General features: G+C 40.0%; 1 protein-coding gene across 2 annotated transcripts in view; it reads left to right on the forward strand.

Moving 5' to 3' along the window:
• The window catches only part of DOCK4 (dedicator of cytokinesis 4), a 352,968-nt gene that overhangs the window by 112,872 nt on the left and 218,383 nt on the right, over positions 1–21,713 (forward strand). For both annotated transcript variants that reach the window (XM_063446880.1, XM_063446881.1), the window contains exons 3-6: positions 1,511–1,551; positions 3,845–3,900; positions 17,389–17,485; positions 19,372–19,520. In XM_063446880.1, the coding sequence (XP_063302950.1) occupies positions 1,511–1,551; positions 3,845–3,900; positions 17,389–17,485; positions 19,372–19,520 (343 nt within the window). The remainder of the gene's footprint in view (positions 1–1,510; positions 1,552–3,844; positions 3,901–17,388; positions 17,486–19,371; positions 19,521–21,713) is intronic.

Raw genomic sequence — 21,713 nt, forward strand, 5'->3', positions numbered from 1 at the left:
TAGATATCCATCTATAAATATAGGTTAAACGGCGCACTCTTACTATGATGCTCTTTTGCAGGCAGTGCGATTTGCACGCCATTGTCTCTGCATGCACAGAGTTAATGTCTGCCCTCTGGGTTTGTCATATGTAGCATTTGCCTGAAAAGATGAAAGGAGAGCTTTGCAGGTTTTTGGCAGCAGAGGGGCTTTACTTGACTGCTGTCTTTGTGGATAGTTAATTTGCTAGTCTTCTTTGCAGGCAGTAAAAAAGATTGATCTGTGAAGTGGAAGCCTCCCAGGCTGTGGCAGGAATGGTAGCTGTAGTATATTCTGTATGACGATTGGAAGGGGGTGCAGGGTTTGTGCTGTACGTTTATGTGGACAAGCTGTGAAGCATGCAGTAGTTATTTTATATTGCCAAGAAAAAGATAAAACCAGACAAAAATGAACTGATGTTGAGCTAAGCAGTATTTGTTCTACAGGTCCTACGGGTTATGTTTTTGAAGGTAATCTTCAAGGCTCGCCCACTGTACCTGCAGGATTTTCTTGGACATATTTGTTTGTGTCCATCGTTGTTTAGGTCAATCTAAAAAGCTCGTTTGTATTAATCCCTTGATGACAAACAATATAACATTGTTCTCTTTGAGATTTATATTCCAGAATGGAATTAAAGATTTGCATGGGTAAATGGTCAATAAACAGAACATTCCATGCTAGTGGTAAGGTCTTTTGGGACCAGATTTTCATGACTGCAAAGTTAAAAACATGTTTACCTATTGGGTAATAACAGGTTCATCTTCCTGAGGCTTGCAAAGAGCAATGTGAATCCCTCGCTGCAGGAAGTTTAAATAGATGCGTATTGAAGGGTTAATCCAAACACCATGACCACTTCAGTGATTTTAAGTGGTCGTGGTTCCTGAAGTCTGTTTGCGTAGCGTTTTGCTATAAAATGCTGCACATACTTGGTTTAACCACTCTGTTGCTGGCGTTGTAACTCCATTTCTGGCAGCGTCAGAACTCTGGGCTTGCTGATGTCAGTTCTGTGCAAATTAGCAGTCAGCTGAAGCTCTCAGTCTCTGAAAGGCGACAGTCGAGGCTTCCTGCTTTGTATGTAGAAGCGTGTCACTGGGCCACCAGGGAGCATTGGATGCCCATGGGGACCCAGTACACAAATCTGAAATGTGTTAGCAATTGTAATGTGTGTTTGGTAAAGAATGGATTTATTTATTTATTGTTTTCAATATTTAAAAAAAAAAAAAAAAATAGGTACTGGTGAATGATTTGGAATCATGCTTAAGCCTTTTACAGCTAATTAATAATAAATTCTACTTTTTGTGCCCAAAAAATTACTTGCCATCCCTAACAAACCAAACATTTTCTGGATCCTTCTGCAGCTACACTAGGATTTCTAAGTCATGCTGTATGGCCAGTTACAAAATAAATTAGGCACACAGAGTCCCACAAATTACTAAAGCAATCTGTATATTTTACTATAAAATACATTATTCTTTTTTTTGTTTTTCTACAGGCTGGTACAGAGGTTTTGCCCTGAAAAACCCAAATATGAAGGTACTGTATCCTTGTTTAGAAGTTACACTTGATATCAACATCTCAAAACTTTTTCTTTTTAATTTACTTTGCAATCTCTTATACACTTTGTGTACTCTGATGAATACTCCACGTATTTTATATAGGTTTAGCAGAAAAGTATCAGATAAAATATCCTGGTAAAATGGATTTCATAAGAAATGTCCAAGGTGGATGGTTCCAATATCTATTTTAACCCTGTGATTTCCATAGGCTTGACCTCGTAAAGGGGTTTTCAGCCAGTTCAGTGAATGTTCTGCAATGTATTGGAACTGAAAACCTTTAAAGTGAGCCTACGAAATAATTTAATACACAAAATGTGACAATACGGCCAATGATACATTTCATCGACAATTTATTTTAATTGTATCGTTAATAATCATTAAAGGATACTAGAGAGAGAACTATCCATCTCTCCCTATTCTTTCAAACAAATACATGATGTTGGCACTCTGCAAGGGGATAGTTGCAGGTATTGAGGTCACCCTCTAAATAAACCTCCAAAAATATAATCAAATAATTGAAGAAATACTGTACTCAAAGTACTGCAAAAAAAGTTAATCAAAACTTATATTTCCATTACAAATGGAAGGGGGAAAACACAGAGTTACTATGTACACTCATAAAGCCCATAAATCACTAAATCCATACCTATAGTTGCATTAGAATGGCTGTATACAAATTTATCAGAAAAAGCTTAAATCAATAAACAATCAACAAGTAATTGATACAAAGAAGATCATAATCACAGGTAATGACTCCATTGGATCCACCCACTGACTCATTAAAGTAGAGTATGTGTACACACAGGCTAATGCAAAAATGCAAAAAAAAAAAAAACAATACTGAAAAAATAATTATAATACTAATAATACAATAAAATAAAAAAATAGAAATAGGCAAAAGTAAAAAAGAAACAAAGAAATAAAATATGTATGTATCAAGTCCACTTGCTAGAATGGATATAGATGATCCATATGGATAATAATGGGAAAAAAAACTGTATAAAAAGAAAAGAAAAAATGAATGATACCAAAAAAAAGGGGAAAGGCAAAAAGTTGCTGAAATGGTTGGATCTCAACCCTCTGTATAGATAATCAGTCCTCATCAATTGGAAAGTTCATGAATAATGAACACTGGAGATTATCACTTGATGATCCCTGGATGATTGCTGGAGTCCGGCAGTAGTCCTGGGCTCGGGCAGAGGTACAGGTGACTTGTCGGCCGTAGGCTGTCCGCTCGGGACCACATTGTCCCTTTGAAGGCCCTAGTCTCCCTATTCTTTATACATTTTGCTCTATTGCAACATGTAATTATTACCAAAGATATTATTGTGAGACATCTCTTGCCTTCCTTTACCACCTCTTCTAGTGCTGCCAAGTCCATCAGTTTTCTTAAATACATTTTGTTTCTTTGGATAGGGCCTAAAAAAAAAATATCGTATCTAGACAAACAGGGTGGGTTGGGCAACCTTAACTACACCCGTATGAAAACAAGATATTTCTCCAACTTTGCCTTATCTCTGGAACTCACTTTCACGTGACCTCTTAAGCCCCTTGGCGATTTGATATATTAAAGATGCCTATGACTAAATCATCTAACGACAACTGAATTACTGATAATTCTCATCTTATTCAATAATCTTGTTGTGTTTTAAGGTCCTTCATTCCCTAAGGACCATAAGCTTTGGGGAGAGTATAGTCATTACTACCGTTTGTACTTATTTGTCTATAAAATTGAATTGGTATATTGCATAAAACCATGGATACATTGTTGCCACGTCATCAATAGAACATTGTTTAAACGCCATTTACCAGATTTTATGAAAAAGAATGTAGATCATGACATCCATATCACTGGTTATAAAGGAAGTAATAATAATGCCTATATTTGGGGATTCACCCATATCTATTAAATAAGACGTGTACTGTCTGGTTTTATAGTGACTTCCTCATTATTTTGCCATTTGTTATTTAATGAGATACGTAGTATGTCATTAGTTATTGAGGAGGTAATACATATACCAGTATTATGGAAATTTCTGTATTTATTGAATAACGTTTTTACTGTTCGATTATGTTACTGCTTCCTCATTCTTTGATCATAAAGGACTTACCCATAGGCCCAATATCCTTATCTGTATCTACATGTATCGTTCTCACCATTTACATTTTTCTCCTCTGCAATAAGGTCTGTCACGCGTGATGCCAACGATAAAATCTGTTCCATTATGTGCAGAACTGATATGATCTCTTGTCTCTTCTTTATGGCGCAGGGAATTTTTCCTTCCAGTTACGTGCACCTCAAGAATGCTTGCGTGAAGAACAAAGGGTAGGTGTATTCTATGTGAACACATAATCATTTTCATCGGGATTATGATGGCTTTTGAGAGCCTTGACATGCATTTTATTCTTGTACGTCATTGTCAAAGGTATTTTGTTTCACACTTGTAAAAAAAAAAAAACAGTAAGTATGAGTCAAATTTGCCCACCAGCAGTTAGACTATGCAGCTCTATCTATGAATCACATTGTGTTTTTACTTGCACAGCTCATGACAGATGGGAGAAGGAACTCTTTTGATGAATATATTACGAGCTGCTACTTCTGCATAACGATTTAATTTTTTTATTTTTTTTATTTCACTACACCCATATGGTATTAAACATATGAAGTATGTGCATGCTGTTTATATAAATTGCACCTGGACTGAAAATTCTACAGGGAGTGTGAATCAATTGAAATATTTCAAAACAACGGTAAAGGTCGAGTAAACCAGAGAAAACTATTAAAGCGTGAGAATAATTTCTTTTCCTGTTTTCCTTGAAACTTTTTACTTGAGCAGACTTGCAGGAGTAGTGGTTAAGAGCGGCAATGCTACTGAAACAAATAAGTGTTATAAAATTATACCAATAAAAAAATAACAAAGTCCATATTCAAAATACTTTTCTTGAGGCAATTAGAGGGGCAATGAAGTAGTATTTTTTAATTGCATCACTACAGTCTCAATGTGTTATTTTGACTAATATGTTATATTTCTAAAGTGAAATAGACAACACTTACTACATAATGCCCTGGGCAAAATAGAAAATAAACAGATACATAACAAAAGGAACCTGATTTGTTTCAAACCTTCAAGATGTCTATGGGTACTAAATGTCCAAAGCTTCATTTCAACATCAGTTTTGCACCAAATCCAAAAATGCTGGTGAACCACATATTTTTACTATAGCAATCTGATTGTACATTAACATTGTGTCAACACAAAGTAGCAGCGTATCAACAGACTGCCTACAGGTAAATACAATCTTAGGTGTTAATGAATTATGACTTGTGTAAAGCAAGTCTCTTCCAAAAAAATAAAAATAGTTCTCTATTTAATTTCTTTTTCATTTTATTTTATTTCTGTCGTTTACATAAACAATCAAACACGTGCATTCCATAACATCTATACATTACAGAATATATTCTGCAATGACGTGTTAGAACCAATACATTTGCAGTGGTTAAAATGTTTTCTAATGAGAACACCTATCTGTATCTCCATATTGATTGTCTCATTAAATGACTTGTCGTACAAGTGCTGAGTTATTGGAAAGCTTAGTAACATACTCTGAATGGAGTGTACTGATAAGCCATTAGCCTTCTATCTATGACTTCTCGTTCCCTTTCACAAAGTGATCTATCCCTGATGGATATTTAGCCTTTGATTGATTTTACATACTGTAGAGTAACTCACAACTAATGCTCTAGTTAGAAAACATGAGACATACATTTGCACAAACACAGATACACACATTTACAAATTCGATAGAGTGACACATACCTACTTCTACACCCAAGCGTACACAGATTTATACATTTGCATAAATACAGATACCTATATACCTATACCCAGATACACACAGATACATAGACAACAGCAAGGCAATATCCTGCTCACATTTTATTACTTTACAAAGTTTTGTGTCATCTGCAAACACTGATACATGGCTTGCAATGCCCATTTCAAGATCATTTATAAATATGTTAAATAGAAGCGGTCCCAAAACAGAACCCTGAGGGACACCACTTACCACTTTTGTCCAGCTTGAAAAGTTACCATTTATGACAACTCACTGTACTCAATCCTTAAGCCAATGTTCTATCCAAGAACAAGAATATTTTTAACTAGACCAATTTCTTTTAGTTTGAAGACTAACCTATTGTGAGGAACCGTATCAAATGCCTTGGCAAAATCCAAGTAGATCACATCCACTGCAACGCCCTGATCTATATTTCTACTTACTTCTTCGTAGAATGCAATTAGGTTAGTTTGACATGACCTATGTTTCATAAAACCATGCTCTAGTTGTCGAGTGGCATTGAAATAGAGTCCCGATGTCATGAATATCTATACTCGCAACTGCAGTGGGGTTCTGTGAGTACCGACACATCTTAAGTACATTGTACCAAGAAGGGTATAGCTAGCTATACACTCTGCTATAGAGCTTCTTGTCGCACGTAGCTGCAGGCTGGCGGAGGCCTTTACACCCGGGTCTGTTGTCTAGCAGCAGGTTGATAGAAAAAAGGCATTAATCAATAACGGATAATAACTCACAGATTTTACTATTAACATGATGTAAAGTCATGATTTTATTAATGACACGGAGGCGAGCATTATGCTGCACTCTTTCTTTATTTCCCTCGGCAGCAAAGAAAAATAACATTAAATCAGTATAAAAAGAAACCAGTAAATAACATGAGATGTATATCTTCCTAGCAACAGGAACAGCCAATCAGCATCCTCTTCATAGCATAATAGGTGGTATCCAGTATACTACTTCCTCTTTCTTGCGATCCAGAAAAAGGACAGCAAATCCAAATGAACAGGGGGGCTCCACTAAGAGGGTATGCGAGCCCTAACCTGGACTTTGAAGTCAAGCTGAAAGAGAGAGGAAAACATGGTAATATCCAAGTATAAAACTGGATTTATGCATAAAATTGCATTACATGGAATATCAGATATATACACACAACATGAAATTCAGTTTAGTCAAACCTTAAGCTCTTGACAGTCATTAACAAGGATAAAACCCAGTATTTAAAAAAGACTTACCATGAAGTCAACTTACCAAGAGAAGACCAAACCTCCAGGGATGGGAGGGAGGGATAATAATCGCTTCTGTGTCATTATTAAAATCATGACTTTACATCATGTTAATAGTAAAATCTGTGTATTTAATTAAGACATGGAGGCTCCTATTATGCTAGTTTAAAGCTGTGAAATTATGTTTCATGTGAAGTGGTGAATGGGTATAAAGTAGAAATCATGGAATGTAGACTCTCATAATATCCTCCAAGCGACAACCAATTGAGGAAGCCGAATGAGGCGCAACACATAGGTATCAATACCTGCTAGAGACATAATGTATTTGACCCACTGGGCTACGGTAGAGGTAGACACCGGAAGACATGACTTTTGGAAGGAGATGAAGAGTTCCTGTTTCAAAGGATTCCGTAACGTAGTGGGACGAAGTTCATACTCCCATAAGCATGCAACAGGGCAAAGAAGAGATCTATCATGGAAATCTGGATAAAAAAGGGTTTTTGTCCTCCGAGAAATGTCAAAGAGGACACCTTCTGGAGTAAAGGGACGAGCAACCACATCAAGAGCTTGTACATCAGAAACCCTCTTGCAAGAAAACAAATTCAAGACAATAGAGACATCCCACAAGATAGAGTATTGTGGTAAGGGTGGATGAGCAAAACAAATTCCTCAGAGAAGTCAACATAGGACAGGATGTCAACCGATATGCGTTCCATTGGAACTTTGATGACCAGCTAAAACGGACAATCGGTAAGGTCGGCAAGGTTCACAGTGCAATAGGCTTTACCTTCATCATACATAGAAGTCAGAAAATGGAGGACATACATAAAAGGAGCCGATATACAATCCAAATTTAATCTGCAGATTTATAAGCCTGTCTTATGTTGGGTACCCATGCGCCCTCGATAAGTCGGAGAGTTGATTGCGGAACTCCCTCGACCGACCAAAGTGCCCTGAAATCAACCACACCATGAGATGCAGGAGACTTTGGAGAACAAGGGGATGAGGCAGACCGTATCCTGAAGAAGGCACTCGAGAGGTGGAAGTAGACGTGGAAGGTCTATAGCCATCTCCTGAAGAGGAGAGAACCATGGTTGGGACAGCAATAGAGGAGCCACTGTCACCAGGATGCGGGATTGGCCACATAGATGGAAAAGGCAATGGGCAATCAGTGCAAAGGGCAGAAAAGTGTAATTCCTTGAAGAAGACCAATCGTAGGAGAAAGCATTTGTAGCCAGTGCTGTCGGATCTGGTCTCCAAATGAGGGAAGTTGAGCATACAAACGAGAAGCAAAAAGGTCTATTTCCAATAGACCCCATAGGTTCCAGATGTCTTGGAAGACCGTGGAATCCAAATGCCAATCTCTGAGGTGGCATGCATACCAATCCGCCGTAGTGCTGGAGAGACTTTGAATGTATTCTGCCGTGACTGAAATGCTGTGCATCAGGCAAAATTGACAGAAATTGCGAACCATGTAGGTCAGAATTTAGTATTTTGTGCCTCCAGGTGATTGATGTAGCGGACAGCTGACATGTGCTCCATCTTCAAAAGAATAGCATATTGGACTTGAGTTGGGGAGAAACTGCGGACTGCAAAGGATCCGGCCAGAAGGTCCAAACAATTGATGTGGAGTATCGATTCCAGATCTGATCATCTGCCCCTGGTGGATTTGATGATCAAATCTGGATCTGTATAGAATATGGTGCGTTCATTCCAACCTTCCATGTGAAGAAACCACCATTGGAGTCCATTCTTCGCTTCTGAGTCCAGAGTTAACGTATCTGTGTATTATGCGCTGCCCTTGAGATGAAGCTTGTAATCGTTGTATTATGCGTATGTGTCGTTGTGTCGATAGCCAAGAGGACCTGGAAAAATGGCCAGTATAGATGCCGCTAGAAGGCCTATAATTCTCAACAGTTGTTTGAGAGTTGAGAGGTTTCTAGTGTTCGCCTATCTCCTTATTGATATTGGCTAATTTTGCCATCGTAAGGTGTAGAGTTTGAATGGTAGAATCGACAATAACCCAATAAAACCTAGGGATTTCATTTGTTGCATGGGATCAGTAAGCCTAGGTTCTCTAACAGAGTCAAAGTCCATGCAAGGTGTGTCCAGATTAATTGAATAGACTGAGTCAGAATAAAAAGGCTGTCTAAATATATTATAAGATGTACTCCTCGACTCGCAGGGCGACCATAGGTTTCATGAGCCAAAGATAGTCCGAATGGGAGGCACCTGAACCTCTATTTCCTGCCCTGCCATGTGAACTGCAGGACGTTCTTGATCTTGGTGGAATCTCAATGTGGAACTGCAATTGGCACTGTGAGCTAAGCATCCTACAGATCCAATTTGGCTATCCAATCTGCTGGTTGGAGAAGATCCCTTAAACAATGCACTCCTTCCATCTTGGAAGTGCGGATATGCCTCATAACCGTTGAGCGGTCTCAAATCTATCAATGGACGGACACCTTTGCCTTTTTTGGGTGGAAACCAAGAAAAGGTTGCTCATGTAACCCAGGGTATGAGCCAAAATCTCTACGATGGCTTGTTTGCGCATCAGTCAGGTCTGCATCTCGTTGGGAAAAAACAATTTCCCTCAATGGGGAACATTAAACAGGTAGAGAAAGGAAGGCTATGCCATACCCTTTCACAGTGTGAAGAACCTGAGCATCTGATGAAATCCACTATCAGCATGGAAGAATGGAGATTGTGAAGACTTACCATAAGGTCTTCATCCTGAAGGAGCACTTTTTAGGCCACTAACAACGCAGGGTCGACCACATTGGGGTAAAAAGGTTTGTATAGTGCATTGTTCAAAGAAATTGGCTCGACCAGTATAAGAGCCTTGGTTCTGTCTAAAAGAACTTCTGTTTATTCAGCCGGACAGATGGCTCTTGGCTTTTCTGGCCCCAGTAAAAACTCTAGGATTAAATAGCTTGTGCATCTTGGATTGCGCTTTATCTAGAGCAGTCAATGTGTGGAGAAAGGAGCTGTATTCTTTCACAAAGTTGTCCCCAAAGAAAAAAACTTTTGCTTGTGTGTCCGGCTCGTTCAGAGCCATAGTTACATGTTTGGGCTCAATCTTGAGCAAGATCAATTTGCGGAATTCTGTGGCAACCGCAGTGTTGGCGTTGCCAACTTAACAGATCACTCTCTGGATCCAACCACTTAAGGTGGTACGATCTAATTCTAGATAATCATCTACTGCTTCAAAGATCTTGGCTGCTGGGCCCAAGATGTCCAGGATTTTATCTTGACAGTTTTGCAATGAAAAATCTAAGCCTTTAGTAGGCTTCCTCCTGTCTTACTCAGGAATTGAATGATCTTAGGATCGAGTGTTTTACATGCGTCACCAGGGACTGTTCGGCGTGGACATTCAGCCCGCAATTTATTTTACTTTGCCTTTTCAAAAGGCTTGCATACTTTGGATGCAATATACTTGGCTACGTGATCTGAGGAGACCACTGGGTGACATTGGTCATCCGGTTCGAATAGGAGTTCACCTTGAGGGTCCAAGATCTTATCGTTGTCCGCTGAGGCAGCATGATTTACCTCAATCTTGGTAGGTTTAATAGGACACGTATCCCATGCGGGATTAGCATCCTCTCCAGCAGTAATTTCAGAATCAGGATCAGAGAGATACTCTGAATCCTCCATAAAGAACTCAGGTAACTCCTCCTCAATATCAGTTGGGAGTTTGCCCTTTTCCAAAGTCTAGTCTATTTTGCCTGGCTAGTGGCTCTTTTGCACCATCCGTGACATGTATGGCACTGTGTTTAGCCTTCTATGAGGCCTTGCAGCCAGGCTGAAACAGCGAAGGTGTGAGTATTGGTACTGCCACCTGAGTAGTCGGCTGAGCCAATCTCTGTGCCTGTAACAGGGCCTGGGAAAATATCTGTCAAAGTGAATAGGACATAACCCCTATCACTGACACCATGTCATTGCTTTTGACATGGAAGTGTCAATTAAAGCCTGCATATAAGCAGGAGCAGTAAAATCAGCAGAAAAAAAATCAGCCTCATCTCCAGAGATACCTGGAGAGACAACTAAAGCAATCTGCATGTTTGCTGTTATCCCAGAAGGCACAGAAAGATCCTGTCAGACTGCATCATAAATATACAAACACGCCTAAGGGAATGAATAAAGTAAAATAATACCTAAAGGAAAGGACTGAGTAACCCTCAAGTAAAAAATAAATAAACAGGGTAAGGGAATGACAGTAATCACAATAGTGAAATAAAATAGCAATTGTAATAGGAAAACATAGGAGCTGTCCGGCCGCCACTATAACTAAACCCCAACTTAGATTTCTGGCAGTAGGGGTCAGAGTGGCGGCCAGACAGATGAATGAAGGAAAAAAAAACGTGTGATAGCGCTATGCAGGGAATAAAGATCCTTAAAGACGTCCCTGAGCCCCAACTGATGGTAATCTTGGGGCCAGGGAGGTCAGAGGGGAAATAACTTATCAAAGGATATACAATAAAGCATATAACTGAAGCAAATGTAGTAAATAAATCGAATTAAGTTAAAACTAAGTAACTAAATATATTTATAAATATGAATATTATAAAGATGTAATAACTATAATAATAATAACAACTATATATTAACCACAGTAATGATATGAATAAAAGTAAAAGATCCCACAGTTAAGAAGCGTAGGACCCAGTGTCACTTAACTGAGGGAGCAGCAAAGAAAGAGGAAGTAGTACACTGGACACCGCCTATTATGCTATGAAGATGAAGCTGTTCCTGTTGCTAGGAAGATATACATCTCATGTTATTTACTGGTTTCCTTTTATACTGATTTAATGTTGTTTTTCTTAGTTGCTGAGGTAAATAAAGAAAGAGGGCAGCATAAAATCTTAATAAAATCTGAAGCCAAATCCAGCAAGCGGAAGAAAAAAAAAAGAAAATCATGTGAAAATCAAGACAATGACTACAAAGCAACTAGAAATAATGTCTGGTCAGAGTGGCTGTTAGGCTCCACCCCCCACCCCGCATACATCATATTTTGATCTTTATTAAAAAACTCAACAAAAGTGACTTTACCACAATAAATAGAAAAATAGGTTTTTCAATTCCTAATTAGTTGAGGCGTTTCTCTATACAGCCCTATTGGCTGTGTTTTAATGAGAAACAAGATCTCCATATCTTTGCCGCTCGTCCTCTGGCTAATGGGAGGCTTTATTTTCCTTCACAGCATCATTCTGAAAAAGTCTTAAACATATTTATTGAGGTGGAATGTACTCTGCAATATCAGTTTATATATCAGTGTGTCAGTGGGCTGTGTATGTCATTGCATACATCATTAAATATATCCCGTTACCTTCATCCAAAGCCAAAGTTTTATCTTTCAATAAATTGCCATCCACAGGAAATTCAAAGTGCCGCTCTTATCTCAGAATGAGCTTGAATACTACATGTAACGGACCGTTTTGCTCACCAGAGGTTAAAACCGTTTAGGCGATATTCCCCTTTCCAGACTGTAAGCACCAATCTCCCGAACTGCAAACTACACGAATCCTGGAAACAGCTGAACAGGAAAAACCATACGAAAGGTTTACACTCCTGGGAGTCAGCATACAATCCAATTCTCCCAATAACGAGACGACACTTCGTTTTGAGGGTTAAGCAGAATCTGACTGTACTGGCACATACAGCCTCTTTTATTCCCAATCCACAAACATAGTACAGCCCACAGGGTTTTACAGAACAACCAATCAATGCGTACAATACACACAGACACTCCCACACAAAATCCTCCCCTCTGCCTGTGATATGATTACTGAACACAATGGGTAATATAATTATCACAAGCAGAGGAATACAGTTTATTAAAACATATCACAGGGACCCCAAAACATGCAATAACCCCATATATATCCTTGGAACCGGGGGATCTGGGTGAACCACATATCCAAAATTCACCCAGATCTGTTCAGTAGTTTGGAAGATACAGTTTAATGCAGATTCCGCAGAACATATACAGATTATAGCTAGTACCTACTCAACTTAACCTCTTAAAAATGTGCAAGTAATATCTAAATGTCCTAAATGTGTTTCAATGCATGATATGATATCCAGCTCATCAATTGCTTTTGGGACATGACAAGCATATATGTAATGATGATATGCACAACAAAAAATAAATAAAATAAAAAATAATAACTGTATAATGTGTCCCCTGCAGGGCCGGTGCAAGGATTTTTGCCGCCCTAGGCAAAAAAAAATGTGCCACCCCCCCCCCCATATGTCCTGCCCACCATGTGACATCACAATGCCCCGCTCATATGCTCTGCCATATGGGCCAACGTCAGTCTGCACAAAGTGTCTTTTATCTGAAAAGACAGTGTGTTTACATTAAAAAGCCTACAGGCACAGGCTGTAGACACCAGAACCACTAAATTAAGCTGTAGTGCTTCTGGTAACTATAGTATCCATTTAATGTGAGGTAAATTAGAGATTAGTGCCACTAATAATATATTGGATTGCCTACTTACCACCAGATGAGGACAATAGGCTGATGATGGGCTCAGTCTGGCTCCACAGATCTGGTGTAGAACAGGAAGCAGCGCCATTTTTTGGGGCCCCTTACACAGCTCAAGGTCTGGGCCCCCAGGGCTTGACCGTGAGTATGCCTACAATGCCCACACATAAATCAACCTACATGGCCCACCCATGAGTTCTCTCACAGGTAGTGGAGTGTATGTGTGTAGGGGATGTTTTATGTGTTATTGTAGAGGATGTAATGTGTGTGTTCTTATAGTTTATAGGGATACCAATTTGTGTAAGGGATGTAGTGTGTATAGTGGATGCAGTGTGTGTTTGCGTGTAAGGAATGCATTGTATGTTTCTGTGTGTGTGTGTGTGTAAGGGATGCAAGGTGTGTTTCTGTGTATGTAATTGAATGCAGTGTGTGTCTGTAAGGGGTGCATTGAGTGTGTAAGAGATGCATTTTGTTTCTGTGTGTAAGAGAATGAGTGTTTGTGTGAGCGTAAGGGATGCATTGTGTGTTTCGGGTGTGTCTGTGTGTAAGGATGCATTGTATGTTTCTGTGTGTGTGGGGGAGGGGATGAATTGTGTATGTGTGTAGTGTAAAAGAGAGGGGTTGTGGGGTAGGATAGGGACAGAGAGGGGAGCAGCTCTTTATTTTTTAATTTTTTAAATGTCATAGTGCTCTCCCCTCCTGTCAATTAGTGATTTCCCCTTCCCTCCTGTCCCTCAGTGTTCTCCATTGGCCCCCTGTCCCTCTGCAGTCCCCCCTTGGTGGTCTTCTCACTCCCCCCTCCCCCTCTTAGTGGTTCTCACTCCCCCTCCCCCTCTTATTGGTCCTCCCTCCCTCAGTGGTCCTCCCTTCCCCCCCCTTTGGTGGCCCTTCCCCTCTTCCCCCCTTAGTGGTCCTCCCTCTGGCAAACCCCTAGTGGACCTTCCCCCCTCCTCCCTCAGTGGTCCTTACTCCCCCCCTCTTCCCCAGTGGTCCTTACTGCCCCCCTCCTCCCCCAGTGTTCCTTAGTGTCCCCCCCCTCCTCGCCCAGTGATCCTTAGTGTCCCCTCCTCCCCCAGTGGTCCTTAGTCCCCTCCCCCCTTAGTGGTCCTTAGTCCCCTCCCCTCTTCCCCAGTGGTCCTTAGTCCCCCTTCCTTCTCCCCAGTGGTCCTTAGTCCCCCCCCTCATCCCCCAGTGATCCTTAGTGTCCCCTCCCCCTCCTCCCCCAGTGGTCCTTAGTCCCCCCCTCCTCCCCCAGTGGTCCTTAGTCCCCCCCTTTTCCCCCAGTGGTCCTTAGTCCCCCCTCCTCCCCCAGTGGTCCTTAGTTCCCCCCCTCCTCCCCCAGTGGTCCTCCCCCCCTCCTCCCCCAGTGGTCCTTAGTGTCCCTCCTCCCCCAGTGGTCCTTAGTGTCCCCCCTGCCTAATCCCCCAGTGGTCCTTAGTCCCTCCCTCCTCCCCCCAGTGATCCTTAGTCCCCCCCCTCCTCCCCCAGTGATCCTTAGTGTCCCCTCCACCCCTTGTGGTCCTTAGTCCCCTCCACCCCCCTTGTGGTCCTTAGCTTAGGTCCCCCCCTCCTGCTCCCACCCAGTGGTCCTAAGTGTCCCCCCTTCCTCCTCCCCCAGTGGTCCTTACCCTCCTGCCAATGTAGCGTGGCCGGGCGGCGCGGAACACGGGACAGGAACCTTTGTTTCCTGTACCCGGCCGTCGGCGGACTGAAAGGAAGTGAGCACTTCCTGTCAGTCCGCCGGTGGCCGGGTACAGGAAACAGAGGTACCTGTCCCGCGTTCCGCGCCGCCCGGCCACGCTACATTGAGAGACCGGCAGGAGGGAGCGCTCTGCGCTTCCCTCCTGCCGGTCACTCAAATCCGGCTGCCCCTGCACAGCAGTGCTGCGCCGCCTGGGGCTTGTTAAAGCGCTCAGGCGGCGCAGCATGAGGAGACGCACCGGTGATGACCGGGTGCAGGGATCCGGTGCCCCCTGCTAAGTTGCGCCCTAGGCGGCTGCCTAGGTCGCCTTACAGGTGGCGCCGGCCCTGGTGCCCTGTATAGTTTAAAACTACTGCACGATGTCTTTGTGCACCAAATACCGGCGAGATGGCACCGTGTAGAAAAGTCACAACAGTGTCTGTGAGTTAAAATGGCAGCCATCCATTGTTCTCACCATGTGCTTCTGATACATGAAATGGTGGCCACCCAGTAACTCCACAGTATGTCCCCAGATGGTTCTTAAAGGGCCAGTAGCAGCATACTACAATACAACATGCCCATCAGTTATTTCAAGGGCCAAACCTCCCAGGGACCATAATCACAGGGCAAGAGGCTGGCAAGCAGTCCTCTCCAGGCACAAGTGGCGGGCTGGTTCCGCCACACTACATAATACAGGGCTTTAATCTAAAGAAACTTGCTGAACTAAGTGCAGTCTTTAAAATACATTGCCGAATATTAATACCAACTTCCTTTAACCCCTTAAGGACACATGACATGTGTGACATGTCATGATTCCCTTTTATTCCAGAAGTTTGGTCCTTAAGGGGTTAAAGCTGCTCATGGGGAAAAGATTTGAATACGCTACTAGTCAATAGCCAAGTGGGGTCTGAAGGAGCTAGTTTTGCATCAAAAGATTTTCTTTACTGCCTGGACTGCCTGGACTGCCTGGACTGCCTGGACCTTAAAAAATGCCCCAAGGATCATGTGCTTGCCCCATTGGATTGACTGTCAAATGGATTGACAAATGGATTAATATAGTGCATATCTACACAAGAGAACACAGTATATTGTGTGCCCCTACTGATTTCCCTTTGTTGTGTTGTAGACTTTTTTAAAGGGATGATAATAGTTTGATTTCAATTGTTTAAAATAATTTTATGTGAAAATGCCACGTTCATAGATAGATATGTAAACTCTAGTCACCTTATTAAAGCAGATCCCAGTTACCATCTGAATTGTTGCCAGAAGCAGGACATGCTGGACATTTGTGAACGTTCGGCTGCTGAATAAAAATGTGTACTTGCAACAAAAGAGACTCAAGGCACTGAACTTATATTACTGGATATGAAAAAACGAAATCTCGACAGCCCTCATTTAATAATGGCATCGAGAAATTCGATCAACCTGCAGCAGCTTTAATAAAATATGTGCTCATGGGTTAGTAGATTATCTTTGCACATACCGCGTGTCGAGAGCCAAAGTAACATTTTAGTTTTTAATTCCACTCGTGTATTATGTAAATAATATTATGTAAATATGTTAATATAGACTTCATTTTGGGAAATTAGGATTGTCGTCTGTCGTCAGGCAAGGACAGAGGCATTATTAATGTGAAGACTTTATTCTACATTCTATTTAATGTGTCCACAGCTAATCTATGGTTTGGCACATTTCACAAAATTCTATAGCCCGCACACATACATGGCGGCCAGCAGATAAATGCAAACTCCACAAACTGAAAGCCATTAAGGTTTAGCAAAGTTATGTTCTTTTGTATAAATAATTTGTGAAAACATGCTATTGACCTGTTATGATCTTAATTCCCCTCAGAGAACACAATAGGGTCTGCTACCACTCCTGGAGCACCATGGAAGGGTTTCGCAGTCCCTTTGGAGTATTCAAATAATTCAAATTCTAAAGGCTTCACAAAGTAGTGCAAATAAGATGTAAGAATGTTATTCAGGATCAGGTTAACAAAATTATATACAACATTTCGTCATCAAGCCTTAAACTTAATTCAATCTGAGAGCTATTTTGTTCTAAAATATTTTGTATGTAACTTTACATACAAGTTAAATAGCATTATTCATTTGGTTCATATCATCACTTGAATATATATACACTGAAGCTTAAGTAATATAGTTGGTCTTTTGCATCTCCTAGTGGTGGAAAGTAAAGTATGATCTGCAGATCCTTGTAGTTCATACATGGTGGACTACAGCAGGAGTTACATATCGAAAAGTTTTCAAAATCTTGAACAATCACGATTAGAACCTATGGAATTTTGTTGCTTATTCATTTGTATTCTGTGGTGATTGTGCCACTTTTAGAACTCTGACCCACTTTCCTGGAACTTTTTAAAATCACCTTCACCATTCTGGTCCGTCTTGTATAGCTGATTTTCTTGATTTCTTACATTGCTAGAAGTGTCATCTCACCCATTATAGTAGTTTTGGTGGTGATAATGGATAACTATTGATGCACTATGGTAAATTATAGCATACTTATTACATTAAAATACATTTGTTTTCTCTCTGTCCAAAGGCAATTCGAGATGGTGGTACCTACAGAAGATGCGGTTATTACAGAGATGACTTCTACGCTGAGAGACTGGGGCACAATGTGGAAGCAGCTTTATGTGGTGAGAGAAATTAATCAAGTATCCTCCATAATCTTATTGTTGAGGCCAAAGTAACAAAATGATACATATTGGAGGAAGGACATTGTTCAATCTGGCTCAGTTTCCTTTTATTTGTTGTCAAACATGTAGTGTTGGATTGTGAACTATTGCCTGTCTCAACATTACAAAACACCTGTGCTAAGGCTGCAATGATCTATGTGTAAGATTATTTTTAAATGAATGTGTCTGCCTTTAAAATTGGATCCACCTAAATGTTCACAAACAATTGATTTGGGGTCTAGAAGACCAACATGTCCAATCCTGAGAATTACATGCATTCTACGAACATTTACATAAAACGCTGTGATCAAAAAAATAGAAAATATTTCGGGAATCAGGAAATGTGACATCACATTAGTGATAGAAGAAGTGCTCGTGGCCCTGTGTATATGAATATGAATGAATATATAAATCATCTAACAGTTAACATAATACATGTTTAATGTTTATAGTTTTACATGTTCCAAAGACTGCAGTGGAATATTTAGACAAGTAATAGTGTTCTGTGGTATTGCGTTTATTACATAGTTCTGTATGAAACATGTTGATAAGATAGCACTATCTTTTTTAGAATTCTCTGTTAAACTTTTGTTGAAGGGTTCGGAACATGGATCTGCAGTAGAAGCATTATCAATTATAAATAAGTGAACAAGACTGTTTGATATTATATAGGAATATTGTTATAGTTTTCCACCACACTCGCAGCAGTGCTCTGGTGTAGCAGTTATCATCATGGGTGAAGGCTCCTGATGAAAAAGAGCTTGTCATGTCTAAACAGCATGGACGTCTAAAACCTTGAAAAATATGGATTATGACAATCCCATTTGCTTAGGATAGAGTTACTCTTACTTATAGGGCAATAAGACACACCCATGAGTGGTTTTATGACACAATGTGAGTTCATTTTCAAGTTCAGGTAGAACATTAACTTTTAGTTGAAGAAGATTTCAATGAATTATCCCTCTTTCATGTAATTCTGCTACTAATCTGTTGGAATGACCAATCCTGTTGGTTGCATCCAATCTCTGGATTTTAGGACTATGAATGCCTAGCATTGGTGTTGTCTATAATGCACTTGAAACTAAGTTAGAGACTCATCTTACTTTAAAAAAAACCTCTTTCTGACAACCTCATATTTATTATTTGCACACCACCTGTGCACCTAATTTCTCATTGGGCTTTGGCGACATGACATGGGATATGTAGACAATCTTGCAAGTTGTACCCGGCAACTTAGAAATATTCAGTATGATTGGGAAGCACATGTGACTGGCCACAGAATTTCATTGTTGTATTTTAAATCTCCCTTTTGTAGCTTCTGTATGTCTATAATTGCATCTCTAAATTGCTATTTGTCTAAGTCTAGCTCATTCAGGGTTTAAATGACGCAATGTTTTGGAGAAAGCCATGTGCGTCAGTGTCTCTTGGCAGAAAAAGTATTGTTCTTTGATCTTGGTGCTCATATACCTCTGATGTTCCCATTTAGGTTATACTCTTACCATTTATTCTGACCTTATGTGATTGAAACATGTGTTGGTTAATGGTTCTTTCCCTTTCATAACGTTGAAAATGCTTTGCTTGTGGTATGATGTGTGTTTTGATTCCGAAGGATTTTTCACTACATGTAATTGATCAAATGTTTTAAAAACATAATTTTTGCTTATTTTTTGAACCATAATAGAAAAAGTAAAGGATGAAAATGTTTTGTTGCTAGGACACATTATTTTCAACTCTCTTATGGATGCACCTATTGGGCACCAGACTAAATGCTGTGAAGTCTAAGCTAGTTACTCTTTGAATGATGCAATTTCCAACTGCCTTGTTTTCTGTTTCTGTATTTATGCTAGAAAAATGAAGGAGACCTTTTCCACCGCCTGGGGCATATCATGAACGAGATATTGGACCTACGAAGGCAGGTTCTTGTTGGACATCTGACTCATGATCGAATGAAGGACGTCAAGCGGCACATCACTGCTCGCCTGGACTGGGGAAACGAGTGGGTAACATATAATAATATCCATTTGTATCAGACACTTTAACTGAGCTCTGTCCTTTCAGTACCTGTCACCAATGTGGATGCTTTATTTGAAAGATGAAAATTCAGCAAGACCATAGATAACGAATGCAAAGGTTTTTAACACCTTTGGTTAATGCACATAGGAAAGTAATTGCTCAGGCTGAAATGTTCTTACCATTAGCCAAAGCCGACAGCTGAGCTATTACATTATAAGTGCAATTCATATTCCTCTTCAGCAACACTTAAAGATAACCTGTCTGCGACAGTTCATATTCTAATAATTGTAATGTATACTTTGTTAAGTCGTACAAGATTCTGTTTCCTGTATGTTCCAGTTCCTTTTGGAATTTTTCCTTAATGTTGTCTTTATTTATATCACCCGTTGCCACATTTCTACACATTCACTAACTGCACTGGTTTGCTAAAGTCTGTCATGATAGACTTTAGGTGGTACGTAGAAGTTCAGCCAAGAGCATACATGTGACTTTAATGAGGCAGTGCTGTCTTGTAGTCAACTTGTTTTACCTTCAGCCACTGACATTACTGTTCTGTGGAGTCATGTGCTTTATTAAGTGGGTCAGGTTATAGTCTGGGGCTTCACTGCAAGAGATCTACGTACAAGGGAGAATGTTCAAAATCTGTCTGTCACACCTACTGAGCAACCAATATTGTGTCACAGCATGAGTTTTACATATTGTTTTTTTTCCTTCTTTCCTTACTCCGAGTGTCAGGAAGTGATTAATAATGCCAAGTCCGCTCTGTAGTCCATACCTCCCAACTATCCTTATTTTCGTCCCAAATCTCTCTGCCCCCCTTATCTCCATCCTAAAGTGCCTTTAAACGACAATAAAAGTGTTTAGAAATCAGTCTGTGTAAATAAGAAATCCCGTTCTTGTTCTAAATTCCATTTTAGTTTGACAAATTGTTATTAGTAAGTCACCTAAAATTTCTCAGAATTCTTAAATTGTAGAAAATTGAGCAGTGAGACTGTAGGGACATGATATATATGCCACAACAGCATCATTAAGCTAAAATTGTTTTGGTGCCTATAGTGTCCTTTACAAGGACAATATTGTGTTAGCAAAACAAGTCTGGACAAATCTGTCCTTTCCGGGTCCCCCTTACCACCATTTCCAATAGAAATGTAATAAATAAAATATTTGCCAACCTATTTATAGCCCTGAGGCTCCCTCTTCTTTGTTGGAATGCCCAATGCTGTTGGTTGCATCCTATCCCTGGATTTTAGGACTAGCATGGATGTTGTCTATAATTCACTTGAAACTAAGTTAGAGACACATCTTACTGTCTCTACCTCACGTCATGGAGGCACTGTTTTCTCGCTCGGTGATGATCCGATCTAATGCTCCTCATAGAGAGGCATTGGGGGTCTAATGAAGATGAGCGGCAAGCACCACACACCCATTCAGAATTCCCTGTAGGAAAGCTTTGAATCAATGTACAGTATTTCTATGAAACCTCTGCATATGGTGACTGAGCTTTAATCGGTCAGTGCAGTGGAAGCGCCTCTAGTGGCTGCCGTACTGATAACCATCTCCAATAACTTTTTCTAATGAAATGCTCTGTTTTCTTGTGGACCTTTCAGGTGGACTCATTTATTTTTCATTCTTTATTTAAGGAAAGATAGAAAATATATGCACATTGCAGGTTAATAAGAATTCGAATCATCCCACCTGTTTTATAATTATAATACAAAATAAAAAGAGTAAAATGAGATGATAAAATTCAATGAAATTAAACATTCTGTCAAGAATCTTACGTAATGGTGTCAGGTGGTCTTTACTGCACAGAAGCCATACCTATGGTACATGTTAAAATGTCACTGGTCAAGTGAATGAATTGCGTTTCTAAACCTGTTTGCATACATATTTCTGTTTTAACAGTTATATTCCTACAGTCAATTTAAATTGAATTAATTAGTTTTGAATCCAAAGCCCTACTTTTTACAGTAGTATCAAACAATCTGTGATAAATTAGTTTTAAGATGTTAAAATAAGCATTAGTTAATGCATCGCTAAAGGCAAAATTAATCAATATATTTTTAAGTTTCAGAATTATAAAACATTTATATACCATATCTAATAATGTATATGTGCCATTTGTATTTCTTATGACAAAGGTTTATATGTCATAACCATAAATAATTAATTTACA

The sequence above is a fragment of the Pelobates fuscus genome, chromosome 3 (genome assembly GCF_036172605.1).
Source record: "Pelobates fuscus isolate aPelFus1 chromosome 3, aPelFus1.pri, whole genome shotgun sequence".
Taxonomy (NCBI): domain Eukaryota; kingdom Metazoa; phylum Chordata; class Amphibia; order Anura; family Pelobatidae; genus Pelobates; species Pelobates fuscus.